The sequence below is a fragment of the Canis lupus genome, chromosome 18 (assembly GCF_011100685.1).
Source record: "Canis lupus familiaris isolate Mischka breed German Shepherd chromosome 18, alternate assembly UU_Cfam_GSD_1.0, whole genome shotgun sequence".
In the NCBI taxonomy this organism is placed as follows: domain Eukaryota; kingdom Metazoa; phylum Chordata; class Mammalia; order Carnivora; family Canidae; genus Canis; species Canis lupus.
In genome coordinates this window covers 47020739-47046978 of record NC_049239.1, presented here as the reverse complement: position 1 = coordinate 47046978, position 26240 = coordinate 47020739, and the positions used below count along the sequence as shown (strand labels likewise).

The 26240-nt window shown below is 54.9% G+C and overlaps 1 protein-coding gene across 3 annotated transcripts in view; it reads right to left on the bottom strand.

Annotated features, from left to right (window-relative positions):
• Positions 1-26240, bottom strand: part of KCNQ1 (potassium voltage-gated channel subfamily Q member 1) — a 323020-nt gene that overhangs the window by 238070 nt on the left and 58710 nt on the right. For 2 of the 3 annotated variants that reach the window (XM_038563590.1, XM_038563591.1), the window contains exons 3-6: positions 2132-2258; positions 1657-1735; positions 1137-1233; positions 426-566 (exon numbers count right to left, since the gene is read on the bottom strand). In XM_038563590.1, the coding sequence (XP_038419518.1) occupies positions 426-566; positions 1137-1233; positions 1657-1735; positions 2132-2258 (444 nt within the window). Of the gene's footprint in view, positions 1-425; positions 567-1136; positions 1234-1656; positions 1736-2131; positions 2259-19923; positions 19990-26240 lie in introns of those variants that run through there. The other variant, XM_038563592.1, reaches the window with a different exon arrangement.

The window sequence follows — 26240 nt, the reverse complement described above, 5'->3', positions numbered from 1 at the left end:
TTCTCTTGAGGACCCGTGCCTGTCATATCACAGGGTTGTTTGCTAGTTAATTCTGCATTCCTTGATGCAGGGATGCTCCTGGGGACAGCACAGATCCTCCTGGACAGGGAGGACCTGCGCTTGACCCCACCTCCCCACGTGGCCAGGGCAAAGGTCAGCCAGGGCAAAGGTCAGCCAGTGCCCCGGGTCTGGCCAAGGAGAGCCCCCCCGGGGGTGGGTGGGAGCTCCCAGGCCCAGCACATGCCCTATTGGATACCCACTGCACAGGCTCAGAGATATAGAGACCCTCCCACCGCATCCCCCAAGCACGAAGGGTCCAGCATGGGGCCCCCAAGCATTAGCACAAAGAGCCTTCCACTCAAACCAGCAGGTCCCAGAGCCCAGCGCCCTCGGTCCTCCCGCCCCGGGCACCTGCCCCCACTTACCACTCCCCACCACAGGGCATCTGCATAGCTGCCAAACTCCACTTGGCCCGAGTCGTTCACGGCGTCCTTCTCGGCCAGGTACACGAAGTACGAGGAGAAGATGAGGCCCAGGAAGCCGATGTACAAGGTGGTGATGAGCTCCTGGGGGCACAGTGGGCAGAGGGGCCGCATCAGCTGGGCACTCATGGTGTCCCCGGCCTCTGTGACGGCGCTCCAGGCAGACGTCACAGGCTGGGGGCACCTACAGGTGGTTCTCTGTGAATCCCCGAGTGCTTTGCACGCCTGCACTAGACTTTAGGACAGCGCACCTCCGCTTCTTCTCAGTGGCCAGTGGCAGGCCCAGGCCATTGCCTGAGGGACAGGCCAACACACAGGCTCCGAGGCCCCCGGCTCTGCCCCAGGACCGAGGTGCTGCACCTTCGTGGGACCCTTCCCATCTGCCACTGTGAGATCCCTGAGCCTCACTCTCCATCCTGTACTTCTGTCCCTGCTCTGCCCCTGGCTCTGCCCTCCACTCCGCCCCCTGCTCTGCCCCCTACTCTGCACCCACGTTCTGCCCCCAGCTTCTGGTCCCCAGCTCCGGGGAGTGTGGGCACATCATCTGCCTGGCAGGTGGGGACGTGGGCACCACAGCATGCGAGGCACTGAGACTCGGCATAGCACTCCATCCTCCCCCAACCTCGGGCCCTCCACCCCACCCAGACCACCCACCTGGCGGTGGATGAAGACCACAGAGCCAAGCAGCCTCCAGGTACCTCCCTGGCGATCCACATGCAGCATCCTCAGGATCTGGAGGAAGCGGATGCCCCTGCGGGGGACATACCTCTGTACCCCTGGCCCCGACTCACCCTCAGGCACCTCTGAACAGCCCCCACCCTCAGTTCAGCCCCTCAAAGTCCAGCCCTGAAACTGCCCACTTGCCACCATGCCAGCCTCACCGTCCCTCCTCAAACAAGTGTTGGGGCCGAGGGCAGCAGGCCAGGCCCCAGCCAAATTTCTTTGGTCTCCAGGCCACTTCTGGGGGGAGGCCTTGGGATCACCTCAGTTTACAGATGAGCAAACTGAGGTCCCCAGATGGTTAGGTTCTGGCCCAAGTCCCAGAAGTGCTCTTGCTGGGTCTCAAACCCAGGGAGCCTAACTCAGTGTGGGGTCTAAGCCTGCGCCCCCACCCCCAGCACGTTGCCCCGGGCTCTTGCACCCCCAGCTGGGACAGCTTGCAGCCCAGGTGTACCTGATGGCCGAGGTGGCAAACACCTGCCCCTTGGAGCCCACGCAGAGGACAACCATGGAGGCCAGGACCACGATGAGGTCTGAGGAGAAGGGGCGGTGTGTCACCAGCCAGGCAGCTGGCTCAAGGGAAGGAGCCTGGCGGTCAGGAGGACAGGGCCACTCGGACAGGGAGACTGGCCCTCCATCTCGGGCACACCCAGGTGTACCCGGCCCACCTCCCAGCCCCACTCCCAAGCCACCAGGGCAGCAGATCCCCATGCTGTGCTGGGCACAACCAAAGCAGTGCCCCAAGGGCAGCATCTGGGCTGCCTCCTATGTTGGGGGAGTTACCCTACTGGCCTCAGGGAGACTCCAGCTGCTGGTGCTCATGATGGGGACCCACCCTGCCGGATCCCCCTCCCTGGGGTGGGTGCCTAGCCCTTGCCTGGAAACCTGGGGTGGGGGGTAAAGGTCCCCTGGGGGCAGGCGGGACTCACCAATGATGGAGATGGGCTTCCGGGCAAAGCGCAGCCTCCCCCAGATGCCTACATACTTGCTGCGGCAGCCTGCTGACCAGAGGCGGACCACATACTCCGTCCCAAAGAACACCACCAGGACAATCTCCTGAGGGGCAGAGGGGAGTGAGCCAGTGGGGCCTCTGCTGAGAGGCACCCAATAGCAGCCAGCCTGGGTCCTGGTCTTCCAAGGGTGGGTGGCACCTAGTGCGTGGTCCACCTGGACAGGCCAGGTCCACTGCCAGCAGACACCTGCAGCTCTTCAGACCAGGGCCCAAGCAGGCCCAAGGGGACATCCACAGCAAGGCTTGGGAGAGGCTCAGGGCTTGTGTCTTCACCTGGCCCTGAGAACATGACATCCTGGGGTGCACATTCTCTGGCCAGCACTCATTTGAACCACTGAGCTCCCAGAGCTCAAACCATACATCCTCATGTGGGTGTTGGAAAACATCCATCCTCATGGGGTGGCCCCTCTTTCACCTCATAGCCACCATGCCACCAAGGACACAGAATCCGGGAACACTTGGTAGCTATAACTGGGCCCAGATGCAAGAGCACCCAGGGCAGGGGAGGTGAACAGCAGGAGGAGGCAGCATGGGGTCTCAGAGGGCATCACTGGCACTCCCCTCAAAGGAAGGGCAGGTACCAGGTCGGCTGTGGAGTAGTGCCCCTCAGGAGGCTCCTTCCACAGCCAGGGCTCTGACAAGGACCACTCCATACATCAGGCTGCGGTCAGGTGCATCAAGGAGGGGAAACCAGAGTGCCAAGATCCAGGCTACAGAGGACGGATGGGCAGTGGACATAGACAGGTGGGTGGATGGGTGGACAAGTGAAGGCAGATGGTGTAAAACCCAAGTTCAACAGCAAACCAGACAACCCAGGTGAGGTAGACAGGTTCCCAGAGACTGAACCCTACCAAGATTAATCAGGAAGAAGTATGAAATCTGAATAGACCTATAACCAGGGAGGAGATTGAACCCAGGATCAAAATGCTCCCAGCAAAGAGGAGCCATGGACCCAAAGTCTTCCCAGGTGAGTTCTACCAAACATTTAGAGATCTAATTACAATCTTTCTCACATTTTTCCAAAACAAAACAAAACAAAAAACTGAAGAGGACAGAACACTTCCTAACTCGTCCTGTGAGGCCGGCATTCCCCAGACACCAAAGTTAGAGAAAGATATTGCAAGAACAGAGGAACATACACGGGTACGTGAGCCAGTTCCAGAGCAAGTTAGATCACACTCTATAACCAAGTGGGATCTATGTTTGGAATGCAAGGATGGTTCCGCTTAAGAAAACTGACCAACAGAACACATCACGTTAACAGAACAAAGGGGAGGGGTGGGGGGATGCATGACATCCATTGATGCACATGGAAAAAATGCCACCCCTCTTCATGTTGAAAGCAGCGGACCAACCAGGAACACAGGGAGACACCTGCACGTGATAAACGCCACATCTGAAAACCCCACCGTAAATAGCGCACCAATGATGACAGAGAAAGAAAGATGGGACGCTCTTCCTCTACGGTCAGAAACAAGGCAAGAACACAACACCCATCCCCGCCAGCCTGTGCGACGCTGTGTGACAGACAAGCTCCAGCCAGAGCAAGGAGGTGAGGAAAAGAAAGAAAAGGTGTTCAGATTGGGAAGGAAAAATAAGATTATCTCTATTCAGAGAAGATACGATCTGATGCGTGGAAAACTCTAGATTCCACAGGTGCACATGCCTGTCGAATCTCACTAGAATTCCGCAGAGTGGGGTGCAAAGTCAGCACACACCAATGCATGGTACTCTTTCCACCACCAACGAACGATCTTAAGAAGAAATGACAAAAGCCAGTCCCGTTTACAGTAGCGTCAAGAAGAAATAAAATATTTGTGAGTTAACCACGGAGGCCAAAGTCTTGCAGAATGAAAATACCGCGTCGAGAAATGGAAGGAGACACACAAGGTCAGGTGCGCCCCGTGTTCCTGGGCCGCACGAGGCAGAGCTGCCAACGCCACCCAAAGTGATCTACAGAGGCAACGCCATCTCTCTCAAAAACACAATGACTTCACTCTCTCTCTCTTTTTTGTAGAAACAGTGGTCTTAGGTTCATGTGGAATCTCATGGAACCCTGAACAGTCCAAACAAAACAGGGTCCGTCCACACAAGGGATGATCGCTCAGCCTTATGAAGGAAGGAGAAGCCGACACCTCCTCCAGCATGGACCCACCCTGAGGGCACTCTGAGGGGAAAGGCTAGACATGCTGGCCTCCAGCTGGCCCCCTGCCCCGTCCTCCCTTTGGAGTCTGGCCCTGGCAGGGGACATCCGCCCCCACGGGGTGGCAGTGCAGGTCCTGCTCCCATGCCCCCCTTTGCCCTCCCCACCCGGGAGCCTGCCACGAGGTGGTGGCTGGACACTGCCCACTGGCTCCCAAGTCTCATTAATTCGGGTGTGAAATAGTGCTCCTGCCACCCAGCTGGTGTTGGAGGCAAGCTCAGTGGATAATGGGGAGAAAACACGGGAAAGTTTCTCTCTCCTTTTGCAAAAAAGTTCTCAGTTCACAACGTGGATCGTTTGGGTGGGGGTGGGGGCGGGGGCGCTGTGCATGGCTGATGGGAGAGCCAGGGGCATGCGAACCTGCAGTCTCTGTGACCTTGAGGCTGGCAGCAGGCCGAGCCCATAGGGCGGGGGCCACATTCAGCGCCCAGCCCCTCTCCGTGGCCCCACAACAGGGTCTGCCCTGGCTGGCATTCCACGTGGGTCTGCTGAATGAACGAACACACGCACAAGTAAGCCAGTAAGCAGCCTGAGAGCCCCCCGCTCACGTCTTCCCCAAGGACCTGGCCCTGCCAAGTCCCAGGAGGCAGGACGAGCCCGTGGTCAGTGATGTGCCCGCAGGGAAAGGATGGGGCCGTGTGACTTCCACGATTGGCCATCACAAGAAGGGCCACAGGAGCCACCACTGTCAGAGTTCCCAAAGTGGACACACGGGCACTGGCATCTTCATAGAAGAGGAGTCGCCGGGCCACTGGGTGGTCCCCAAAGGAGCCGTCCCCAGAGCCTCCATCCGAGCACATCCACACACCAACCAGCTCATCAATTGCTTCGTGGTTTACGTTCTTATTCTGATGCATTTTTAAAAATTACTTAAAAACCTTCTTCAGTTGTATCCTAAGCAGATTCAAAGTACTCGACACATCTTACAAAAGACCTTAAACTAAATAAGTAACCATAGGGACTGCTGCGTCCCCACCCCCACCCCCCAAATCACCTTGCTCTCACACTTCGGGAGAACCTGGTCCCGAGCTCAGAGCTACCCCTGCTCCCAGGGCTGGCGGTCTGAGAACACGGACTCCCCTCCGCAGGGCTGAGGTGTAAGAATAATTTAAAACAATGCTAATCCTCAAATCCTGTTTGAGTCTGGAATGCAGCACGAGGCCGGGCTGGCTGCAGGCTGGCTGCATGGGGCGCTCCCGGCGTCCTGGCGAGGCCGAGCTCACTGATGCCACGCTGTCAGCCCGCCGCGAAGGACGGGACAGAGGCTTCACTGTCCGGAGGCACGAGACAGCGGGGACAGACGTTTGCTCAGAGATAGAACAACCTCCACCACTGGCAGGGCAGCACTCGGGGAGCAAGGCCACAGCCAGGACCTCAGAACCCAGCGCTGCTTGCAGGGACCTGCAGGGGCACCCAGGGACAGGTTTCCTGGCCAGCCTGGCCCGGGGCTACCTCTCAGAGCCATGTGTCCACCGACCTGGGCTCAAGAGGGCTCTTCCTAGCCCACGGCTCCGGCCCAGCAGGGGCCCCGGATATTTTCACAGGCGTGACCTTGGCCATCCCAGGCCAGAGGCTGCCTGGGGCTACGACAGGGCTTAATCGTCTGGACACTGGTGGAGACCAGGGGGCGGGGGGCAGTAAGGGGCCTGCAGGAGGGCTGAGTCCTGTCGTCCCTGATGCCTCCCCCAATGTAGGGCCAACACCCCCAGTCTCCGGCAGGCTCTCCAGAGGGCAGGGACACCTCCTCATGGTTCCGGGCTAAGGGACCCAGGTGGGGACCCCACCCACCCAGCCCCTGGCTACCCTCTGCGCAGTTTCCTGCACTCTGGCAGGAACAGGCCCCAGGGCCATCCGTCGTGCATACCAGGCCCTCAGCAAGCCCAAAGGTGAACTAAAGGGGCCCTGCCAACAGCTGTCGCCTCCCCCAGGCCCCGTGCTCAGGCCGCCACTGTCACTCCTCACAGCCTACAAGGTAGGGTCAGGGCGTGTGTCCCCCTTCCCAGGGCCCCAACCCCAGCCCATCCTGAGAGCCGCCCATTAACCCAAGGCAGCACCCCCCCACTCCCACACTGCCCCACCCCCAGCTCCCTAGCGCTCTGCACCTCGGATGCTCCTGGTGCCCTCCCGACACGTCCCTGCTCAGGTCCTCACAGCTTCTCAATCCAGCTCAGGCCCCCAGCGCCCCCCAGGAGCCCCATCAGCACACCTGTGGAAGCCACTGGGCTCCCCTACTGATAACAGCCAGCCCAGAGGCCCTCCTGGCTGCTGCATGTGGTGTCTGCGTGACCCCGGCTGTGCACAGGGTCAAGGATGCAGGCCGGGAGGCTCTGGTGTTGTTGGTGCATGGCCCTGAGCTCTGCCCTGCAGGTACAAGGAGAGAGGCTACGCTGGTGTCAGGGACCTCGCTGACATTGCAGCCAAACCAGAGGGACAGAGGGACCCCTCCCACCATCACACAGAAAAAGCAAGGCCGCCTCCTGGCTGCAGTCAGCTTCATGGATGAGGGGCCCATGAGTCAGGGTGGGTGCAGAGACCAAGGTACAGACCCAAGCATTTCCTCGCCGTGGGGGGACCAAGTGGCTATTGAGCCCCCCATTCCCACCTGTGTTGCTTGGTGAATCTCAGTCCAGGCCTTTCTGGGCTCTTCCTGTGGGTCTTACCGGTGGCGGGTGCTACGGGGTGGCTCATAGCCGTGCTGTCTGTCTAAGTCAGAAGTGTTCTCAAGAACATACTTCCTAAGCAAGAACCCAATTAAAAAATGGGTTGAACAGACGTTTCTCTAAAGAAGACACACAGGGGATCAACAGACACCAACCCCACTCATCCTCAGGGAGACGTAAATCAAAACCACAGTGAGATACCACCTCACACCCGTCACAACAGCTAGAATCAAAAACACGAGAAACAGCAAGTGTTGGTGAGGATGTGGGGAAAGGGGAACCTTTTGCACGGCTGGGAATGCAGACTGGAGCAGCCACTGTGGAGTACGGTGTGGAGGGTCCTCAGAAAGTTAAAAACAGAGCTCCCCTACGACCAGCAATTGCACCACTGGGTATTTCCCAGAAAGAAACCAAACACTATTTCAAACAGACACCTGCGTGCCCACGTTCATGGCTGCATTGCTGACCACAATCGATATGGAAGCAGCCCCCTGCCCATCGATGGATGGATGGACGAAGAGGAGGTGGTGTGTGCACAGTGGACTATCACTCAGCCACTGAAAGAATGAGATCCCATCATCTGCAACACCACGGATGGGGCTCGAGGGCATCCCGGTCAGTGGCGCAAGTCAGACAGCTCGGCTGTATGTGGAATCCAAATATACACACGAAACTAAGCCCATGGACTTGGAGATTTGGGGTCGCCAGAGGTGGGGGTGCAGCTTGGGGCAGGGGAGAAATGAGTGATGAACTGTTTTGCTTTTTTAGTTTAAATAAATTGAAATTTTTCAAAAAGATAGTGGAACACTAGGTGCCAGGGCCAGGGGAGGGATGGGGACAGAGAGTGGATGGTGGTCACAGGGAGAGGGATGGGGTCAGTGTCTCCTGGGGACAGAGAGTGGATGGTGGTCACAGGGGGAGGGACAGGGGTCAGCGTCTCCTGGGGACAGAGTCTCTGTTTGGGATGATGGAAACTTCTGGAGATGGTTGGTGAGGATGGTTGCACAACAGTGTGAATGTGCGTAGTGGCCCTGAGCTGTGCACCTAGACACAGTTATGATAAGTTGTACGGTATGTGTTCTTTACCACAATTCCATAAAAAGAAAGCAGATTAGTGCATGTGAGGGGCAGGGGGAGGGAGGGGGGCAGTTGCCCATGGCTCGGGGCATTCCTTCAGGAGGACAGGAGAGTTCTGGAACTACAGGGGCATGGTGGTTGCACAACACTGTGAACGCACGACATGCCGCTACCCGGGAACGCTGAACGTGGTGCTATGTGTGTTTTACCACAACACAGACGTGCGCCGTGGGGCCCTGCAGGCACAGCCCGGGCCTGTTCACTGGGCCTTGCCCTCAACCTTCAGGGTAGCCTAGAAGGATGGGCCCTGAGCGTCACCCCGCGGTAGCTGGGAGCATCACCGCACGGCCACCCTTGGGCCCCGAGTCCCCGTCTTCACAGCCGCTGCTTGCTCTCGGGACCTGAGCGTCAATGCCGCACCACAAAATGCCAGGCACTTCACCGGGTCCCTTTCTGTGGGGGTGGAGGGGGAAGCCACCTGCAGAGGGCGGGGGCCTTGAGTGGGGGTCCCTGAACATCCCCTCACCCTGTTTCATCGTGGTGTCACCAGGGCACAGGCAGGGGCTCCCAGGACGCAGACAGGCCAGGGCACAGGCACGCTGCCCCCAGTACGTCACCGTGAGGTCCTCACTTGAAAGCCTGCCATTCTGAGGACCTGACACTAGGTCCCACCCCACTGAGGAAAAAAAGCTCAGAGTCACAGGAGGGTACGGGCGGCACACAGACACACCGGCCCGCACCTGCCTTCGGTGTTTGGGGGTAACGGTGTTGTGACAGCAGACCTGCCAATCCCTGGAGCCGAGATAAAGGCTCCGAAGAGCAGGTGCTTATCTGGTTTCTTCTGCCGTGAGTGCACACGGGGGAAAGGTTTGCGATTACTCAAGCGTTTCGTAACTCTGTGGACCCACAGCTCCCAGAGAAGGATGAAGGTCGCTGGGGCCTTATCTACTGTTCTCCTTCTTTATCAGCCAGTGGATCCTCATGGGCGGGAAGATTGTCCAAAGCCCACGAGTTCTGAGGCTCAGCGCTGCGGGCACGGCATGATTTAGCAGCATCGGGAGCATCCCGCCACGAACCGCTCACATGGGACAGATAGCAAGAGGCCCCAAGGTTAAACCCGCTGAGATTAGCTGAGCTCACGTCCCCACTCTTTGGGTGGAAGATACATTTTCTTCTGCTGACCAGTAGAGGAAGGCTCACAGACCCCCCCGCCCCATCCCAGGGGTCTCTGATGTTACTGCCCCACTATCTTTATGTGAAAAATTGTAAAGAGAGGTGGAAGACCAGCCACCTAGGATTAAGTGTCAGGGACTGTGGGGTGGTGGGGGCTGCGGGTTGTCTGGTGGATGACAAAGGGCAGGATTTGGAGCCAAGGACAAAAGGCACAACAGCCTCCCTAGTGGCCCCGTGGATGCCAGACGTGGCCAACTCGGGCATGTGCATCCCCAGAAGCTCCTGGCCCCCTCAGAGGCCTCCTTGGGGAGAAGGACACCTGAACTTTCCAGGGCAAATGGGATTTCGCTGGACAGAGAAGAGGGCCCAGAGACCTGAGAGGGGGTGGACGTGGGGACAGACCGGGCCACCCATCAGGGCAGGGGTGTGGCTGACCGGCATGGGGGTCTTCCCTTCTTCCCACAGGCCTGGGAAACCAGGCCAGCCCTGGGCCAGGAGGCATCCCCATGGGGGGCTGTGGTCCCTCCAGCACAGAGCCCGGACGGCGGGCTTCGGGGCCAGCCCAGCTGTTCTACCTCCAAGTGGGACCCGATAAGCCACAGAGGGAGCTGGTCCCGGCATTCCCAGGACAGTCAGCTGGCCGGAGAGCACGAAGCAGGCGTGCAGGCTGCTCAAAGCACCCTTTGTTTGCGGACTGCCTGTGGCCAGCTGCTCCCAGCCGCGCGCCCGCGGTGAGGGCTCATGGGCCTCACGGTGACATGTGCTGGGCACAGCTGGAGCCCTCGGTGCACAGTTGCCACCCACCCCGGGGGACACCAGCCCCACCCTGCCAGAGCTGCCCCACCTTCGGACAGGCGCCCCGGCGCACCCAGCAGAGGGGGCAGGGGGCCTGCACCAGGCGGGGTGTCGTGGTTCCCAGACCCCACCAGGGAGCTTACCCCCCCTCCTGCCTCTCCCTGTCAGCTCCCCCCTTGGCCATGGGGAGCCCTGCTGCTTGACTGCTTCCCCTTGGCCCCACAGACCTGCAAATGTGTAGCCACACAACCTTGGCCCTGGACCCCTCCGCTTCCTGCCTGGGTTCCTGGCTCCCTGAGGTGGCCCTAACAGGTCCGGTCCCTGCTCAACATAGCCTGTGGGCCAGGCCTTGCATCAGCCACTGGGAGGACAGGGAAGGAGGCCCTGCTGCCTGAGGGGAGCTCCAGGCTGGGACAGTGGGGCAGGCCAGGCCCCTGAAAGCCCCCACCCCCCACAGGACGGCAGGAGACAGGATCAGCCTGGTGGGCCACTCAACCCTTCCAATACCCGAGCATCCTCATCTATCAAATGGGGGTCCCTGGTGGTGTCTACCTCTTGGGGCGGTAGGGGGCTGAGATGAGACGAGTCCCTCCGGTCTGTGGAAAGGACCTACAAGACAGGGGTGCATTCACAGCCCCCAGGTAGAAGGGACCTCCCAGGGGCAGGTGGGGAGGAGGGTGCAGGATGGACAGGTGGAGCACTCCCGACCTGGTCTGGGGCCGGCATGCCACCCTGCCACCCCTACAGGCCCCACGCCTGGCTCGGGACCCTCAAGCTGCCTGCAGCACAACCCTGACCCTGACAATGCACCCCAAGCCTCAGCACCTCCACCTGACCTGATCTGTGTCTCCCTGGCCTGGCCTGCCTCCTGCCAAGGCAGTGGACTCATCCCAGCCCAGGGGACCCCTCCCCACCTCCTCGGCCATCCCCCCAAGGCCGGGGCCTGCCTTCAGTGCTGAGCCCCAGCACGGCACCCAGCTGGTACTCGAAGGGCCACATGAGAAACTCTAGGCAGGACATGCCTGCTTCTTCCCTAGCATCTCCTCACCCAGGGTGGGTGCCACACTCCAGGCCCCATTTCCCTGTGTGTGGGACATGGATCCCCACCCCCACATAGGTGGGGCCCACCTGCCTGAAGTCATTGGTGCTCTGGGGCTCCCCTGCAGCCTCTCGACAGGCCAACCCCCCCCCCCCAAATTCCATGAGGGCCCCACGAGTCACCAGACACTGAAGAGGTAGATGCCCCCTGGCCGGAGGCTGAGAGCTGGACAGGTTAGCCGCCCCGGGGGCTGCCCCCTCCCCCATGAAAGGTTGTTACAGGTTTGGGGCAACTCAGAAGGCGCTGGGCCACTTTCCCCCAAGAACTGTCCCCCCACCCCCCGCCAACTGCCTGGGGTGGCCCTTCTGCAGGCCAAGCAGGAGAGGCCATAAGACTCGTTCTGTCACCACAGGGATGGATCTTCCCAACTGCCCAGCAGCCCCGCCCTACACGCGGGCAACAGCTGCCGCCTGGCCCCCTGGCCTGGTGCGGGGCCACTGCCCGAGCACCCAGCTCGAGGGAGGCCTGCTGTCCAGCCTGGTGGGCGGCTGGCTGCCTCCTCCAGTCCTGTGTGCCCCCTAAGCAGCCACCTGGGGGTATAGGGAGGCTCCAGGCACCCCCACTCCTCAACCCCGTAGCTGGGGTCAGGCCCCTGGGTCCCCTTATACCACCACCTGGCCTCACATTCAAATGTGTTGTTACAGCAGCACAGGCTCGGTGGTCACTGGGGCCAGGCTGTAGGGGTCTTGAGTCACAGACAGGGCACTTGCTCCACGCCTGGGCATCCCAGGGAATCCTCTGGGGGGCCAGACAGCCTTTGAGGAAGCAAGAAGAATGGAGGACAACTTCTGAACAAGTGCACCTATGGCCTGAAGCTCAGGCTGGCCCCCCTGCAGAAGCCTCCCCAGCTCTGTTTCAGCCTCCAGCCTGCCGCCTCCTCTGTCCAGAGCTCTGCAGGCACCTGTGAACCCCAATGCCCATCCCCCTTGGCACTTGCAAAGGGGTCTGCGCCTCATGGTGATGCATGTACTCGGGGAGCAGGGAGGGTAAGACCAGACCAGAAACTCCAGCACACCTGCAGCCCTAGCACGTCCTCAGATTCCAGGCCACCTGGCTCAGCCTCTGAGGAGAGGCCACCCACCCGCAGTGGGAGAGGGAGCTCCCTGATCACTTTACTTCCCTTGGACTGCAGATGACATACCAAGGCCCACTTCAGTCACACAAGCCTCCAGTGGTTGGGCAAGGGGCCCCAGTTCTGGGACCCAGCTCATGGTCTCAGACCGCATGCCAGCATTGCAGGGGCGCCTAAGGACTGCTTGCTCCCTCCCCACCTGGGTGTTCCTGAGGTCAGGAGGTGGACCAGGGCCTGGCCACTCCCAGAACATCTGACTGGGCTGGGGGAGGAAGATGTGGCCAGGAAGTGGCCCCCAGGGCAGCTGTCTTCTCCCTGCCCAGAACAGGCTCATCACAGACTCTGATGAAGCAGCTACATGGCCCCTGGACACCCCCAGAGCACCTGGCAAAGGGTGGGCACCCAGGAGGCATTCAGTAAATACATGCGTGTGTGTGTGTGTGTGTGTGTGTGTGTGTGTAATGTACACATTCTACCTATTATTTGCTTTTAATGAGTGAATTTTAACCCATGTAGGGAGACAACACTCCCAATACAAGAAAGCTACTTGCTAAGCAAATGTGGGCAATAGTATAAAAGTGTCCACAATCAGTGCTGGGGGTGGGGGGCAGGCCAGGAAAGTGCTTCCTACCATGAGGAAGGATCTGCTTTCCATAACCTTACATAGCGTGCTTGCTCCACATTCATCCCCTGTTGGTCCTGACGGTGAGTGAGACGAGCACTGCTAATTCCCAAATGGCTGGGCCTTTGTGGTAACCTGGTAGCTGTTTATTTCTAATTGTATGGGGTTCTGATCGCAGCCAACTATATATTAACTTCTCAAAGTATGTGAGGTTCTTCTTCCCAGCCAGGAGAAATGACTGGCTTTACAGATGTTCCGCAGGCATAAGTAAATAGAACATCTCTAATATCACGATCCATAGTTACGGTGCTGGTTTTAAAACACAGCCCCAAGATTCTTCACCACTCTTCCCGCTGCATCTGAACTCCATGCACCAAAAAGAAGGCGGTGGAATAACACTGCCCACTCTCCAGGCCTGCCCACCTCCCGTCCCAGGTGCCAAGCAGTGAGGAAGCTGTGTACCCCGGGGCAGCCCTGGGAAACAGGTGGGCCTGCCACCCTGACAGCCTGCGGCTGAGGCCAGGCAGAGCGGGGATGGGGCTGTCCCCACGAAGCCCTGCTCACTGCAGATTGGTGAGCCCTCGGGACAGGTATTGAAGGGTTTGGGGATGCTTGTTACACGGCTGTAGGTAACCATCGTTTCAGATTACCATTAGAATCCCCTGCAACACAAACTGTCTACACCCTCTCTTATTTTGTGTCCGCCAGAACTGTCCTATTCTAAGCGGTGTGTTAAAGTCTCTTGCAGTGATCCTATTTCACTGATTTTGCCCTGCATTTCCAGTAGCTTTTGTTTTATAAATGTTTTATGCTGGGCAGCCCGGGTAGCTCAGTGGTTTAGCGCTGCCTTCAGCCCAGGGCGTCATCCTGAAGACCCAGGATCGACTCCCACGTCGGGCTCCCTGCATGGAACCTGCTTCTCCCTCTGCCTGTGTCTCTGCCTCTTTCTTTCACTCTGTGTCTCTCATGAATAAATAAATAAAATCTTTTTAAAAAAATAAAAAATAAATAAATGTTTTATGCTGTTCGACATATCAGAGTCCACAATTACATCTCCTCCAGAAGTGATACCTCGTGTGGGCTTGTCTCAACATTGACAGTGTGCACTCTGCTTTTGCATGTATTTGTGTGGCATTGCTTTGGCTGGTCCTGTGTTTTTCAAGTGTCCATTATCAGCGTGCTTTACTGAATTCCTCTTGAAAACACATTTGTTAAAAATAAAAATAGAAACCTTTCTCATAGTCCTGCTTTTTAATAGAGTTACTTCAGCCATTTACATTTAATGTAAAACTGGATACATAAGCTTTATTTTCCCATCCTACTATTGCTATTTTATGTTGTTATTTTATTTTCCTTCAAGATGGGGAAGTGATCAACATCTTACCCTTTCCCTCCTTGTTCCTCTGTGGACACTTCACTGAACTGTTTCATCTCATCACTGTGCCCTATGTTTCTGACACTTATAACCACACCCACTCCAATCTGAGGCAGTTCCACTGTAGTTTCCCCTATGATGGCTTCATCCCCAGAGAGACAGGAGTTTCTCTGTGATTTCACCTCCTCCCTGTCCCTAAACCCCCATCAATGGCTCCCCAACATCACTTTTCATAGATTTCATGAAACCCTACACCATTATCAAGAATTCCTGAGCACAGGGACCTCTCTTGTCTCTCTCTGACCAAGTCCCTGGCTCTGAGCACAGTGCCAAGCCCATGGTGCAGGCCGGGAACCATTAGTACAATGAGTGACAAGAGTCCCCAAGGGCTGCCTACTTCTTGTGCCAGAAGAGGACAGGTCAGAATGATCCCCAATGTCCCCCACTTCATAAGCCCAGCCCACTCCCCTGGTCCAGACATCGTTCAGGATTGAAGTGTACCTCCCCAAATCTCATGTGCTGAAGTCCTGTACCCAAGGACTGGTGACTGGGACCTTATTTGGAAACAGGGTCTTTGCAGATGTAATTAGTTAAGACCAGGTCATTAGAGTGGGCCTTAATCCAATATGATTGGCACCCTAACAAATAGTGGGGAGATGGGTACATACAGGAAGAGCACCGTGTGAGGATAGAGCAGAGACCGGGTGATGCATCTACGAGCCAAGGAACCTCGCAGATAGCCAGCAACCACCAGAAGCTGGGACAGAGCTCCCTTCAGAGCCTCAGAAGAAATCCACCTGCTGACACCTTGACCACAGACTTCTGGCCTGAGAGGGGCAGCATTGGTGCCCAGGGGCTCTGGGTTATCTTCAAGGTCAGACCAAGGGCTGGACAAAGGTCCCTGCACATGTCCAGGTCACAGGACCCAAAGCTTTCTCCTCCTGGGAAGGGGTCCTGCAGGCCTTGGCAAGACAGTATCTCTGTGTAGGCAAACACTGTCCTGTGCCTTCCCCACTCCATGGAAAAATCTCAGCTCTGAAGACAGAACCCCAAATACCAGAAGAGGCATCCCAGCCTGACAATTAGCCAAAGCAAAGGCCCCGGGGCAGGAAAAGGTAGGTATGTGTGTGTGTTGGGGGCAGGGGTGCGGTGTCCTGTGCTCTAAAGAGTCAAAAAGGCAGGTAGGGCTTTCCAGAAAGCAGATCCTGAACCCCCCACTGAGCCCCACTGCGTGGCCTTGGGGCCAGGAGCTCCGTGAATCACACCCGGGGCCTCGCACGCAGGAGTAGCCGGGCGGGCCACCCTGCAATTTGTGGTGGGGGAGCAGGAGGCCCAGAGACCGCCCGTGCCCGGCTGCAGACACCATTAGCCGCCCAGCAGCCAGCTTTACACGTATTTAAAGCAAATCCCCCGTCTTCCCCAGACAGGGCTATTTCCGTCTATGGGCCAGCTAAATGGGGTTTATTTTCAGCCCCGGAACCTCACAGCTGAGGGCTGTTAACCCCAGAGAAGTTCCACCCCCTGTGATGGCCACCTTAGCTGGCTGGGATGGGTGAGGAGGGCAGAGGGGGAGGCGGTGTTTTTATTTGCTGAGAGCCCAAGCTTCTAAAAATGTCTTATTTAAGAATTTACCCAGAACGAGAAGTTTACCAAACCAAGAGAGACTCGGGGATGAAAACCCTTTCTAATTATCTGGTTGAAGTGCTGAAAGGCTCTGCCTTGGTTTGAACGGTGTTGACTTTAGCAGAGGCTGAGGGGCTCCGAGGACCCGGCGGTCGGGGGGCTGCCGCCCTGGGGGAGGGCCTCACAGGGTGCGCGTGCCGAGTCCCCGCTCCTCTGGGTCCCAACTGCTGGGTACCTCGCCCGGTTCCGCACATCCAGAGATTTTAATGACAGGCGGTGAATTTAAACAGTTTTTTTTTTTCTTTCAGGAATGTTTTAAGGGATTGGGAGGAAATTGTGCACGGATTTTGCTGTTTTAAGAGCTAATATGTGAACAGCTTCAGAAGGATGTATGTTGTTTTAGGGCTGGAGTTTACAGAGTAAAAGCGTAAGACAAAAGCAGAAGTGCCATGGGCTCCAAGGGCTGTCTACTTGAATTTCATCCCTCTGAGAAGGGGTGGCCTTCCCGAGAGCAGGGCTGGAAGGAAACAGAGGAGGTCTGATCTGCAGCACCCTCCCCCCCCCACTGCGTCCTGTCACCAGCACGTCCACAGGGGTGCCCAGCTGGGCGGCTGCAGTGAGGGGCTTGAGGGGGCTTGGAGTGGCTCTGGGGCACAAGCCATCAGCCTGCAGCTGATGTCAGAGCACCAAGGAGGGTCCCCCCCCACAGCCCCCAGTGCCCACATTCCCAGAGGGGACAGGCCCTGGGTGGGGGTGGGCTCCCAGTCCTTGGAGACAAATATCAGAGAACAAGCTACCACGAGTTACTCAGGAAGAAATACCCAGAATAGCCCAAAACCCATGAAAGAAACTGAATTTCTAACCGAAAACTTCCCCACAGAGAAAGCCCCAGGCCCGATGGCTTTGCATGTTCTGTTCAGTGAAGAAGGCAGCAATTTTGCCCTAACTCTTCCTGAACCGAGGAGCAGGAACCCTTCCCAACCGATTACCTAATGCCAAAAGCAAAGACGTTACGAGCAAACAAACCAGACCATATCCCTCATGAACACAGATGCAAAAACTCTAGATTTTAGCAAATCAAATCCAGCAATGTATGTTTTAAAAACTCATCATGACCAAGTGGGCTTTATATGCAGAATCCGGGGTTGGTCTGCTCGCTGAAAATCACGGAGTGCTGGTCACTGTACTCATGAAGGAAAAAGAACACATACAACCTTCTCAACGATATAGAAAAAAAGCATCAGATAAAATGCAACAGCCAGTCTCAAAAGCCACTCTTCCCAGCAAAGTAGGGAAGAAGCCTCACCGGGCAACGTGTAAAACCCACAGCTTGCGATCCTACCTCCTGGTGGGGGACCAAACCTCCCCCCAAGACCAGGAACCTGATGTGGGGGACCGCTCCCTCCTATTTACTAAACGTGATGGTGGAAGCAGAGCCAACGTATCAGGCAAGGACGAGGAACAAACAGCACGGGGATGGACAAGGAAAACAATAAAACTGACTTTATTTGGAACAACACGATCATCTCCATAGAAAATCCTAAAAAAGCAACCTCCCCCCCCCCAAAAAAAAAGCAACTTCCAGAACTAATAAGGTTAGCGGAGCCACAGGCTACAAGGTCAACATGCTAGCCACAAACAATTCGAAAGTGAAATTGAGAAAACCGTACCATTTCAGCGTCAGAAACACGAAACAGTAACGAACCACGCAAATTACGTGTGAGATCTGCACACTAAAAGCCATAAAACACGGATGAGTGGTATGTAAAAATATCTAAATAAGTGCAGGGACACATCGTGTGCAGGAAGCAGAAAAGCTCAATGTTACAAAGACGTGCAGCAGACTTAAGTGCGTGGCCGGCGCGGCCCGGCGCTGATCAAAATTCCGGCAGGGTTCTTTGGTAGAAATTAACCGATTCTCAGCTTTAGGTGGAAATGCAGAGAGCACTGGAAGAATTGCCAACATACTTTTGAAAATGAGCAAAATTGAGGGATTAACACAGCCTGATTTCAAGGCTTACTATAAATGTCATATTAATCAAGACAGTGTGGTAGTGGCAAAACAGATTAGAAAGTCCAGAAGCAGACCCACGCATATGGTCAACTGATTTTCATCAAAGGTGTCAAACTAATTCGATGGAAACACGGCACTGGAAGAATTGGGTAACCACATGCAGGAAAGATTTAATACCTGTCACTGCGTATAAAATTAAACTTGAAATGAATCACAGATATAAACACAGAACGTAAAACTAGAAAATTTGTACAGAAATATAGAAGAAAAGCCTTTGTAACCTTGGATTAGGCAAATATTTCTTAGACAGAATACAAAAAACATGAACCTTTAAAGGGGGGAAAAAAAAACCCAAAACACCAAACCCTGAAAAATTGGACTTCGTCAAAATTAAAAACGTCAGCTCTTCCGAAAGACAGTGTTGGGAGCAAAGCGAAGCCACAGATCGGAGGGGGCGCTGGGGGGTGGATATTGGGGAAAGGCACATCTGACCATCGGAGTCTAATGTCTAAAATTCTATCTGGAAAATAGGAAGAGCTCCTATAACTCGTTGGTGAGACAAAGGACCCAGTGCCTCGCGTGGGCAGGATGTCACAGAGCGTGCATGCGTGTGGCCAGTCAGCCCGGTGTCACCGGTCACTTGGGAGATGCCCCGAAACCATGGGGTGCGGACCGGGCGGTGGCGAGCACCCAGAGCCGCCGAGCTAGTCGTGCGTGGACGGAAGGCGACGCCCCACAGAGCAAACTGTGGGAAACAGCTCGTGGTTTCTCAGCGAGGTCAGCGAGCGTCAACCGCACCACCCGGCCATCCGCTCCGAGGGATTTACCCAAGAGGAATGAAGACATGGGGCTACTCGAAACCTGTGTGCAATAATCAGGGCGGCTTTAATCATAACAGCCGAAAACTGGAAAGAGCTCAAATGTCCATCAGCCTGTGAATAGATAAACAAACTGTGGTACATTTTATCCTTTCCAATTAAAAGGAAACAAAGTAGTGAACGCAGGCCACAACATGGATGAAGCTCAAATGCATTCTGCTCAGTGAAAGAAGCCAGACACAAAGGCTCCGTAGCGCAGGATGCCTTTCACATGACGTTCTGGAAAAGGCAAGACGACGGGGACAGGAAACATCCGTGATTACCAGGTGCTGGGGGCGCGGGGGCGGGGGTGAGCCGCCAAGGGGGCACAGGGGGACTCTCAGGGGCGGTGGGAACCTTCTGGATGGTGACGGTGGCCGTGGTCGTGGGACAGCCGTCGTCTGCCGGGACCCGCTGACCGGCAGCACACCTAGAGACGAGCGGTTTCGCGGCTGGGAAGCTGGGGTTCCGTAAGCCCACGTGGAAACCAGGAAGAAATCAGACACACACAGAAGCCAACCCAAGAGATGTACCATCAAACTGACCCTTCCGTAAAAGACGAGTTAACACGGTGGAAGGAGAGACGTGCGAAATCAAAGATCAGGTTTTGGAAGATTTTACAAAACCATCCTGAGTCCAAGATCGGTCCCCCCGTCTGCCCAGAGTGGATGTCCGGCTGTCAGCAGGCCCACCGAGCTCCTGTCCCTGCTCCCCACCCTCTGCCCCTGCAAGGAGGTCTCCTGCACCCCCACTGTCCTCCTCTGTGTCTTCCCTGGAGACTGAGCCCAGCATGCTGACCCCTCACATCTTGGTGACCACCTGCCACCACCAGATTCACGCTCCATCAAGAGCTCCCAAGGGTGCCTCACACTCAGCCTGGCTCACATCCATGCCCTGGGCTGGTTGCACAGGAGACGCTTGGGAAACAGGCACCCAGGAAGCCCCACGACCAGATCGTGCCCAAACCTCACACCTGAGACCCCAACCCTCTTGCATCCCAATCCTGGGTGAGCTCAGCATCACCCATAGGGTGCCCTGCAGCAGAGGGGCCCCTTCGGGCTCCCTGCAGAAGCTCCTGGGCCATCCCCCACCCAGAAAGGCCCTCTCCACCAGCCCCAGACTCACGGCCCACATCCCACCTGCCTTCGGGGGACCTGGGCCCACACGTCGGCTCGGCCCCCAATCTGCATGCCGACCTCGGGAGGTGCGCTTCTGGCCCCACTCACACGGGCGTCCAGCTCACTCCCAGAGGTTCCCCAGCCCCCCACCCAGCCCCACGTGCACGCTCAGAGCTGCTCAGTAGGGAATTTGCAGAGTTCTGAGTTTTCTGTGACCTTCAAAGTATGTTGGCTTCTTCTGTCTTCCGCCCACAGCATTTCACTTAACCCCCAGAGCGACCTGACGAGGGGGCGGTGGGGTGACGGTCAGGGTACCCCACATGGAAGAAAACCAACCACAGTGTCACGGGCTCTTCCCCTGCAGAGACTCCTGCATGGGGACTGAGAAGACTCATTGTCGGGGGGCCCTAGCCCCTGGTGAGTGAGCGAGGGCCAAGGTACGGTGGAGGGCTGGCCTCCCCGAGGACACAACATTTGACCTGCAGCCCAAAGGACAGGAGGGTCGCACATGGAGAATGCTGGACATCGGGGAGGCCAAGTCCAGGAGGCGGGACTGGTGGAGCCGAGCAGGGACCCTGCCTCGAGGGGCTTTGCAGGTCACAGGGAGGGGTGTGGGTGTCCCTTCACAGTCATGGGAAGCTTCCGGAGAGTTCTAAACAAGGCAGCGACTGGATCTAATTCCCTTTTTGAGGAGATCTGACCTGACTGCCATGTCATGGGTGCTGGTCAGGCCTGGCTGAGGGAGAGAGCCAGGTGGGCGGCCAGCATGCCCTGGACTAGGGGTGAAGGGAAGCCCATGGTGCAGAAGCAATAGGGCACATGGAGGCCCAGAGCCTCCCAGACATACAGCTGCCTGTCTGGGACCATATCAGAGCCCTGTGGCCCAGGTCAGAGAGCCCAACCTTTAACCTCAACACAGCCCAGCCCAGAGCTGTGCGCTGGAGGGCACGAGAGATGCCCTAGATCTGGGGATGCTCAGAGTGCTGCCCAGTTCATGGCCAAGGAGCATGAATGCTTAGAGAAGACTAAAGGAATGAGAGAAGTACTGGCCAGCTCTAGGCCACAGACGGTCAAGGCTCAACTTGCCCCCAAAGCTGAGATGTGGGCCCAGGGCTCTGCTCCTGGACGTGCCCCCCGGGAAGTCAGATGGCAGCCGCCTGCCCAGCCCAGGGTGCCCCCGCACACCAGATGGAACCTGCATGATATGTGTAGAGGCCCCAGGACAAGTGCCACTGCAGAGCACCCCCACCCTGGGGGCTGAGCCCCGCCACCAGTGCGGACCCCGTCCAAGGCTCTAGATGGTAAAGGACCTGTGGCTTGCGGGGGCTCAGGGATGGAGGGAGGCAGAGGTGGACAGTGACACTCCCGTGCATGACCCAGCACATCCTTCCTCATTGGTCAACACCCACAGAAAGTACACCAAACCTGACCCCTAATGTAAACTGTGTACATGAGTGAACAGTAATGATCAACGCTGGTTCATCGATTGCAACAGTGCCCTGTACTAACGTGAGATGGAAAGAACAGTGGGGGACGCAGGGTCCGGGGCAGATATTTGGGAACTCTGTACTTTCTGCTCGATTTTTCTGTAAGCTTAAAACATGCTGTGAAAAATAGTCTAGCAGTTTTATTAAATAAATTTTAAAAAGAATTTTTATTGGCATACACCCCACCCACTTGTGTCTACATTGTCCTAGAAGCTCTTGCTGTTCGCCAGTGGGGCGGGGGCACGTGTAGCCTGTGAAGCTAAGTTAAATATGGGGCCCCCACAAGAAACACCGGTGCACTCATGGTATGGTTTTGTTCTCTCCCTGCCCGGGCCTGACTGCCTTCCTGCCCTCGGGCCAGCAAGCCCCCTGCCTCAGGGGTCCCCTGACACCCTGCAGTGGAGACAGGCTCCCACAGGGAGCACAGGCAGGTGTCCGAGGCCCCATCCAGCTCAGGCACAGAAGGGCCAGTCAGGCCAGGGCTGACACAGGGCGCCACATACTGTCCCCTCTGCTAGGAACACCCCCGACAGAAATTTTCACCTGACTCAGTCCTTTACCTTCACACGGAGCCACATTGCCCAGTGAGGTCACCATAGCACATCACTGTCTCTCCTCTGGGCACCCAGAGGTCCACCTGTGCTTTGGACACAGGTGGGCTATGCATGCCACTTGTGTTTGGGCGGCAGGTGGGGGTCCAGCAGTGTGGATGCGTGTCAACATGCCAGACTGTGACAGGTTACATGAGAAAACAAAGATGGGAAATGCTACAGGTGTGAGTGCAGAGGTAGCCATCAGAACAGAAGCGTGAGCCTCCCCAAATATCACCATATTTCTATAGAGCAAAGAATGTACATCTTATAGGGAAAACAAAATACCCAAGTCATGAAAGACTGACAGAGACCAAGAATATAAGTCATGCTAATAAATGCAAATAGACTTAACTCTGACCCATTAAAAGAAAAGCATTTGGAATCAGGTTAAGATTCAGCATATGTTTCACATAAAAAGCACACTACACGTATAAAGACACACATAGGTTACAAATAAAATTAAAAAAAAACAAAAAAACCAACTGCAGGAACATTAAGAAAAGAAAGCTGGAGAGGCCAAGGTAGATTTTAGAGCAGCGAACATGACCAGGAATGAAGAAGGTAGCTTTGTAGTGATGAGGGCATAATGGTCCTAAATGCTGATACATCAATAACAAAGTCTCATAATACACTGTGCAAGGGTGACCAGCCCCGAAGAACACACACACAGCCCCACAATTGGAGCTGGAGGTCTCAGAGCCTGCGGTCTTCAGCAGGACGAGCCAACAGGACACCTAAGAGGACACAGCAGACCCCACCACCAACTGCAGCCACCACTCGAGGGTTACAGGGCAGTGCTCCCAACAGCAGGATGCACACTGTGCTCCCATGCCCGGTGTGATACATACCAACATGAACCATATGCTGGGCCATAAAACAAGTCTTAATTGCATTTAAAAAGAATCAAATCATATGAAGTATTTTCTCTGACCACAAATGAATTAAAGTAGACATTAGTATCAGAAAGGTAGCTCAAAAACCCTCACGTGTTTGGGAAGTAAGTAATGCCCTTAAAGAAGAGATGCCCTTAAATAATCCAGGCATCAAAGAAGAAAAAAAAATCAGGAGATATTTTGAATGGAATGAAACTAACATAATGCATCAAAATCTGTGGGATGCAACTCCAGTCTTTAGGGGGAACACGTACCCCCAAACTCCCCTATTACAGGGACCTCTAACCAACGTCCTCAGCTTTCACCTTAACACACACACACACAAGGACAGTCAACGAAAACTGAGTAAATACAATAAAGAATAACAATCAGTACAGTAACCAGTGAAATCGCAGAAAAGAAACGTTGAAACTTCAATCAAATGTTGGTTCTTTGAGATCGATAAAATCACTGAACTCATAGCCAAACTGATCACACACACACACACACACCCAAAAAAGCACAAATTACCAACATCGGGAATGAGAGAGGTGACATCACTACATACCCCACAGATGTTAGTTAACACCCTGGGTGAACCGAACAAAGTCCCTCAACATACAGAACTCCAAAACTCACTCAGAGAGAAACAGGTAACCTGAGTATTTTATTAAGTTTAAAACCTAGTTAATGACCTTCTGACAAAGAGAAGTGCAGGCTCAGAGAGCTTTATTGACGGATTCCACCATGGGTGTGGGGAAGACACAGACTGATTCCACACACACTCTTCTCCCATATAAAGCGAGAACACAGCCTGGTGCACTTGACCATGACAGCACTGCTCTGGTACCAAATCCAAAACGTTGTAAGAAAACCAGAGAAAATGTCCCTCGTGAACCGAGATGCAAAAGTCCTTAGCAAAATTTCAGCAAATCAGGCCCAAAAGTCTACACAGAGAGTAGTATGACATGCATAAGTAGGGTTTAGTTTAATATCTGAAAATCGGTCAATGTGATTCACCACACTTTGCTCAAGAGATGGGGAAAAAAACATCCTCCTGTGTTAAAAAACCTCACAAGCATTTGAATCAGAAGGGGTCTCCTTCCATCTGAGAAAGGAGGGCTATAGATAACCTGCCCGCAACACGCGTGGTGGTGAGAAGCACAGTGTGTCTCTCCCACAGTTGGCGGCAAGGCAAGGATGTCCGCTTAGCCTGTCTCTGTTAGACACGGTGCTGCAGGGGCAGCCAGTTGGACAAGAGACACTAGTGGGCATCCAGACTGGAAAGGAAGAGGTAAAATGGCCTTTATATGAAGACATAATTATTGATGTAAAAAAAAAAAAATTGGGACGCCTGGGTGGCTCAGCAGTTGAGCATCTGCCTTCGGCTCAGGGTGCGATCCCGGAGTTCCGGGATCGAGTCCCACGTCGGGCTCCCCACAGGGAGCCTGCTTCTCCCTCTGCCTGCGTCTCTCCTCTTTCTCTGTATATCTCATGAATAAATACATAAAATCTTTTTTTAAAAATCCACAGAATCCACTAAAAAAGCTGCCAGAAGGAAGAATCGAGTTGGGAAAGTTTCAAGACATAAGGTACTGAAATTATAGTTCTGAATACCAGCAACGAACAACCAACGTACCACCACAGACTACAGCATGAAACACAGGAGACTCTTAGGTGTCTGACAAAAGATGCACGGGACTTTTGTCCTGGAAACTACAAAACATCCAGACAGAAATTCAAGATCTAAATAAACGGGGAGGTGCGCAATGTCCATGGTCCAGAAAACTCGATCTCAGCAGATCAATCCTTCCCCCCAACTGATCTCTGGATTCAGTGCCATCCCAAACGTAACCCATACCAGCTTCTTTGTGAAAACTGACAAGCAGCTTCAAAAATTTATGTAGAGATGCAAAGGACCTGGGGTAATCAGCAATTCAAAAGAGAGGAACAAAGTTGGATGATTATCTTAATTCATTTCAAGTCTTCTTATAAAGCTATAGTAAGGGATCCCTGGGTGGCGCAGCGGTTTAGCGCCTGCCTTTGGCCCAGGGTGCGATCCTGGAGACCTGGGATCGAATCCCACATCGGGCTCCCGGTGCATGGAGCCTGCTCCTCCCTCTGCCTGTGTCTCTGCCTCTCTCTCTCTCTCTCTCTCTCTCTCTGTGACTATCATAAATAAATTTTAAAAATTTAAAAAAAATAAATAAAGCTATGGTAATCATGGTGGTGCGGTGCTGGCGCAGACGCAGGTTAGCAGATCAGCGCATCAGCATAGACCATCCAAAAACAGGTCCATGTTCTCATAAGTTGGCTTTTTAAAATGGTGTCGTGACATGGTTGCATGGGTCAAGGACGCTCTTGTCAACAATTGGTTCTGAAACAACCGGACACTCACGTATCAAACTAGGAAGCTCAACCCATAATTTACACGGTATACAAAAGCAAACTCATGGACCTAAATGCAAACACTAAAACTATCAGAAGAAAATCTTAGTAATCACGTGTTTGGGAAAGACTTCTTAGATACAAAAAGCAAAAAAGAAGGAAAAAGCTATGAATCTGATGTTGTTAAAATGGAGAACGTTTTGTCTTTAAAAAGCACTGTTCCATGAATGAGAAGGGCAATCATAGACGGGGGAGAAATATTTGTGAACATACACCCACGTATCTATAATATATAAAGAGTCTTTATGACTTAATAAGCAGCAGAATACAACCTAGTGATAAAGAAGAACAGGTCACTGACACACACAATCACCTGGATGAGCCTCAAGAGATGATGTCAGGTGAAAGGAGCTACACAGGAAGGCACCGGTGTAGGAGTCCGTTTATAGAACGCTCTAGAAAACAAAGGCCAGTCAGTGGGTACCTCCTGAGTGGAGACAGGTGGGAGGAGGGATCCCAAGGACACAGGGACATTTTGGGGAGGATGGTGGTATCTGCTGTCCTGATGGTCTCATGATGTCTACACAAGTCAAAATTTACCAAACTGTGCACTTGAAATATGGCATCTCTCTCGTGTCAATTATTCCTCAATGTGGCTGGTTTGGGTTAAGAGAGCAGCGGAGATAAACCAGCGGCTCCTATGGGTCCAGGTACCCATGCTGCCACCAGGTTGCTGGCTCACAACCAGGGCACCTGAGTGGGGTATAGATGGCCCTCCCACCCACCTCCCCAGCACCCCTACCCCTACTACCACACACCTGCCCAGACAAGGAGGCCACCATCTTCCACCATCCACCATGGTCCACCATTATCAACTGTCCACTCTGATCTACCGCGGTCTACCACCATCCACCACTGCCCATCAACTACTGTCCACCACTGCCCACCACTGTCTACACCATCCACTACTGTCCACCACTATCCACTACCGGCTACCA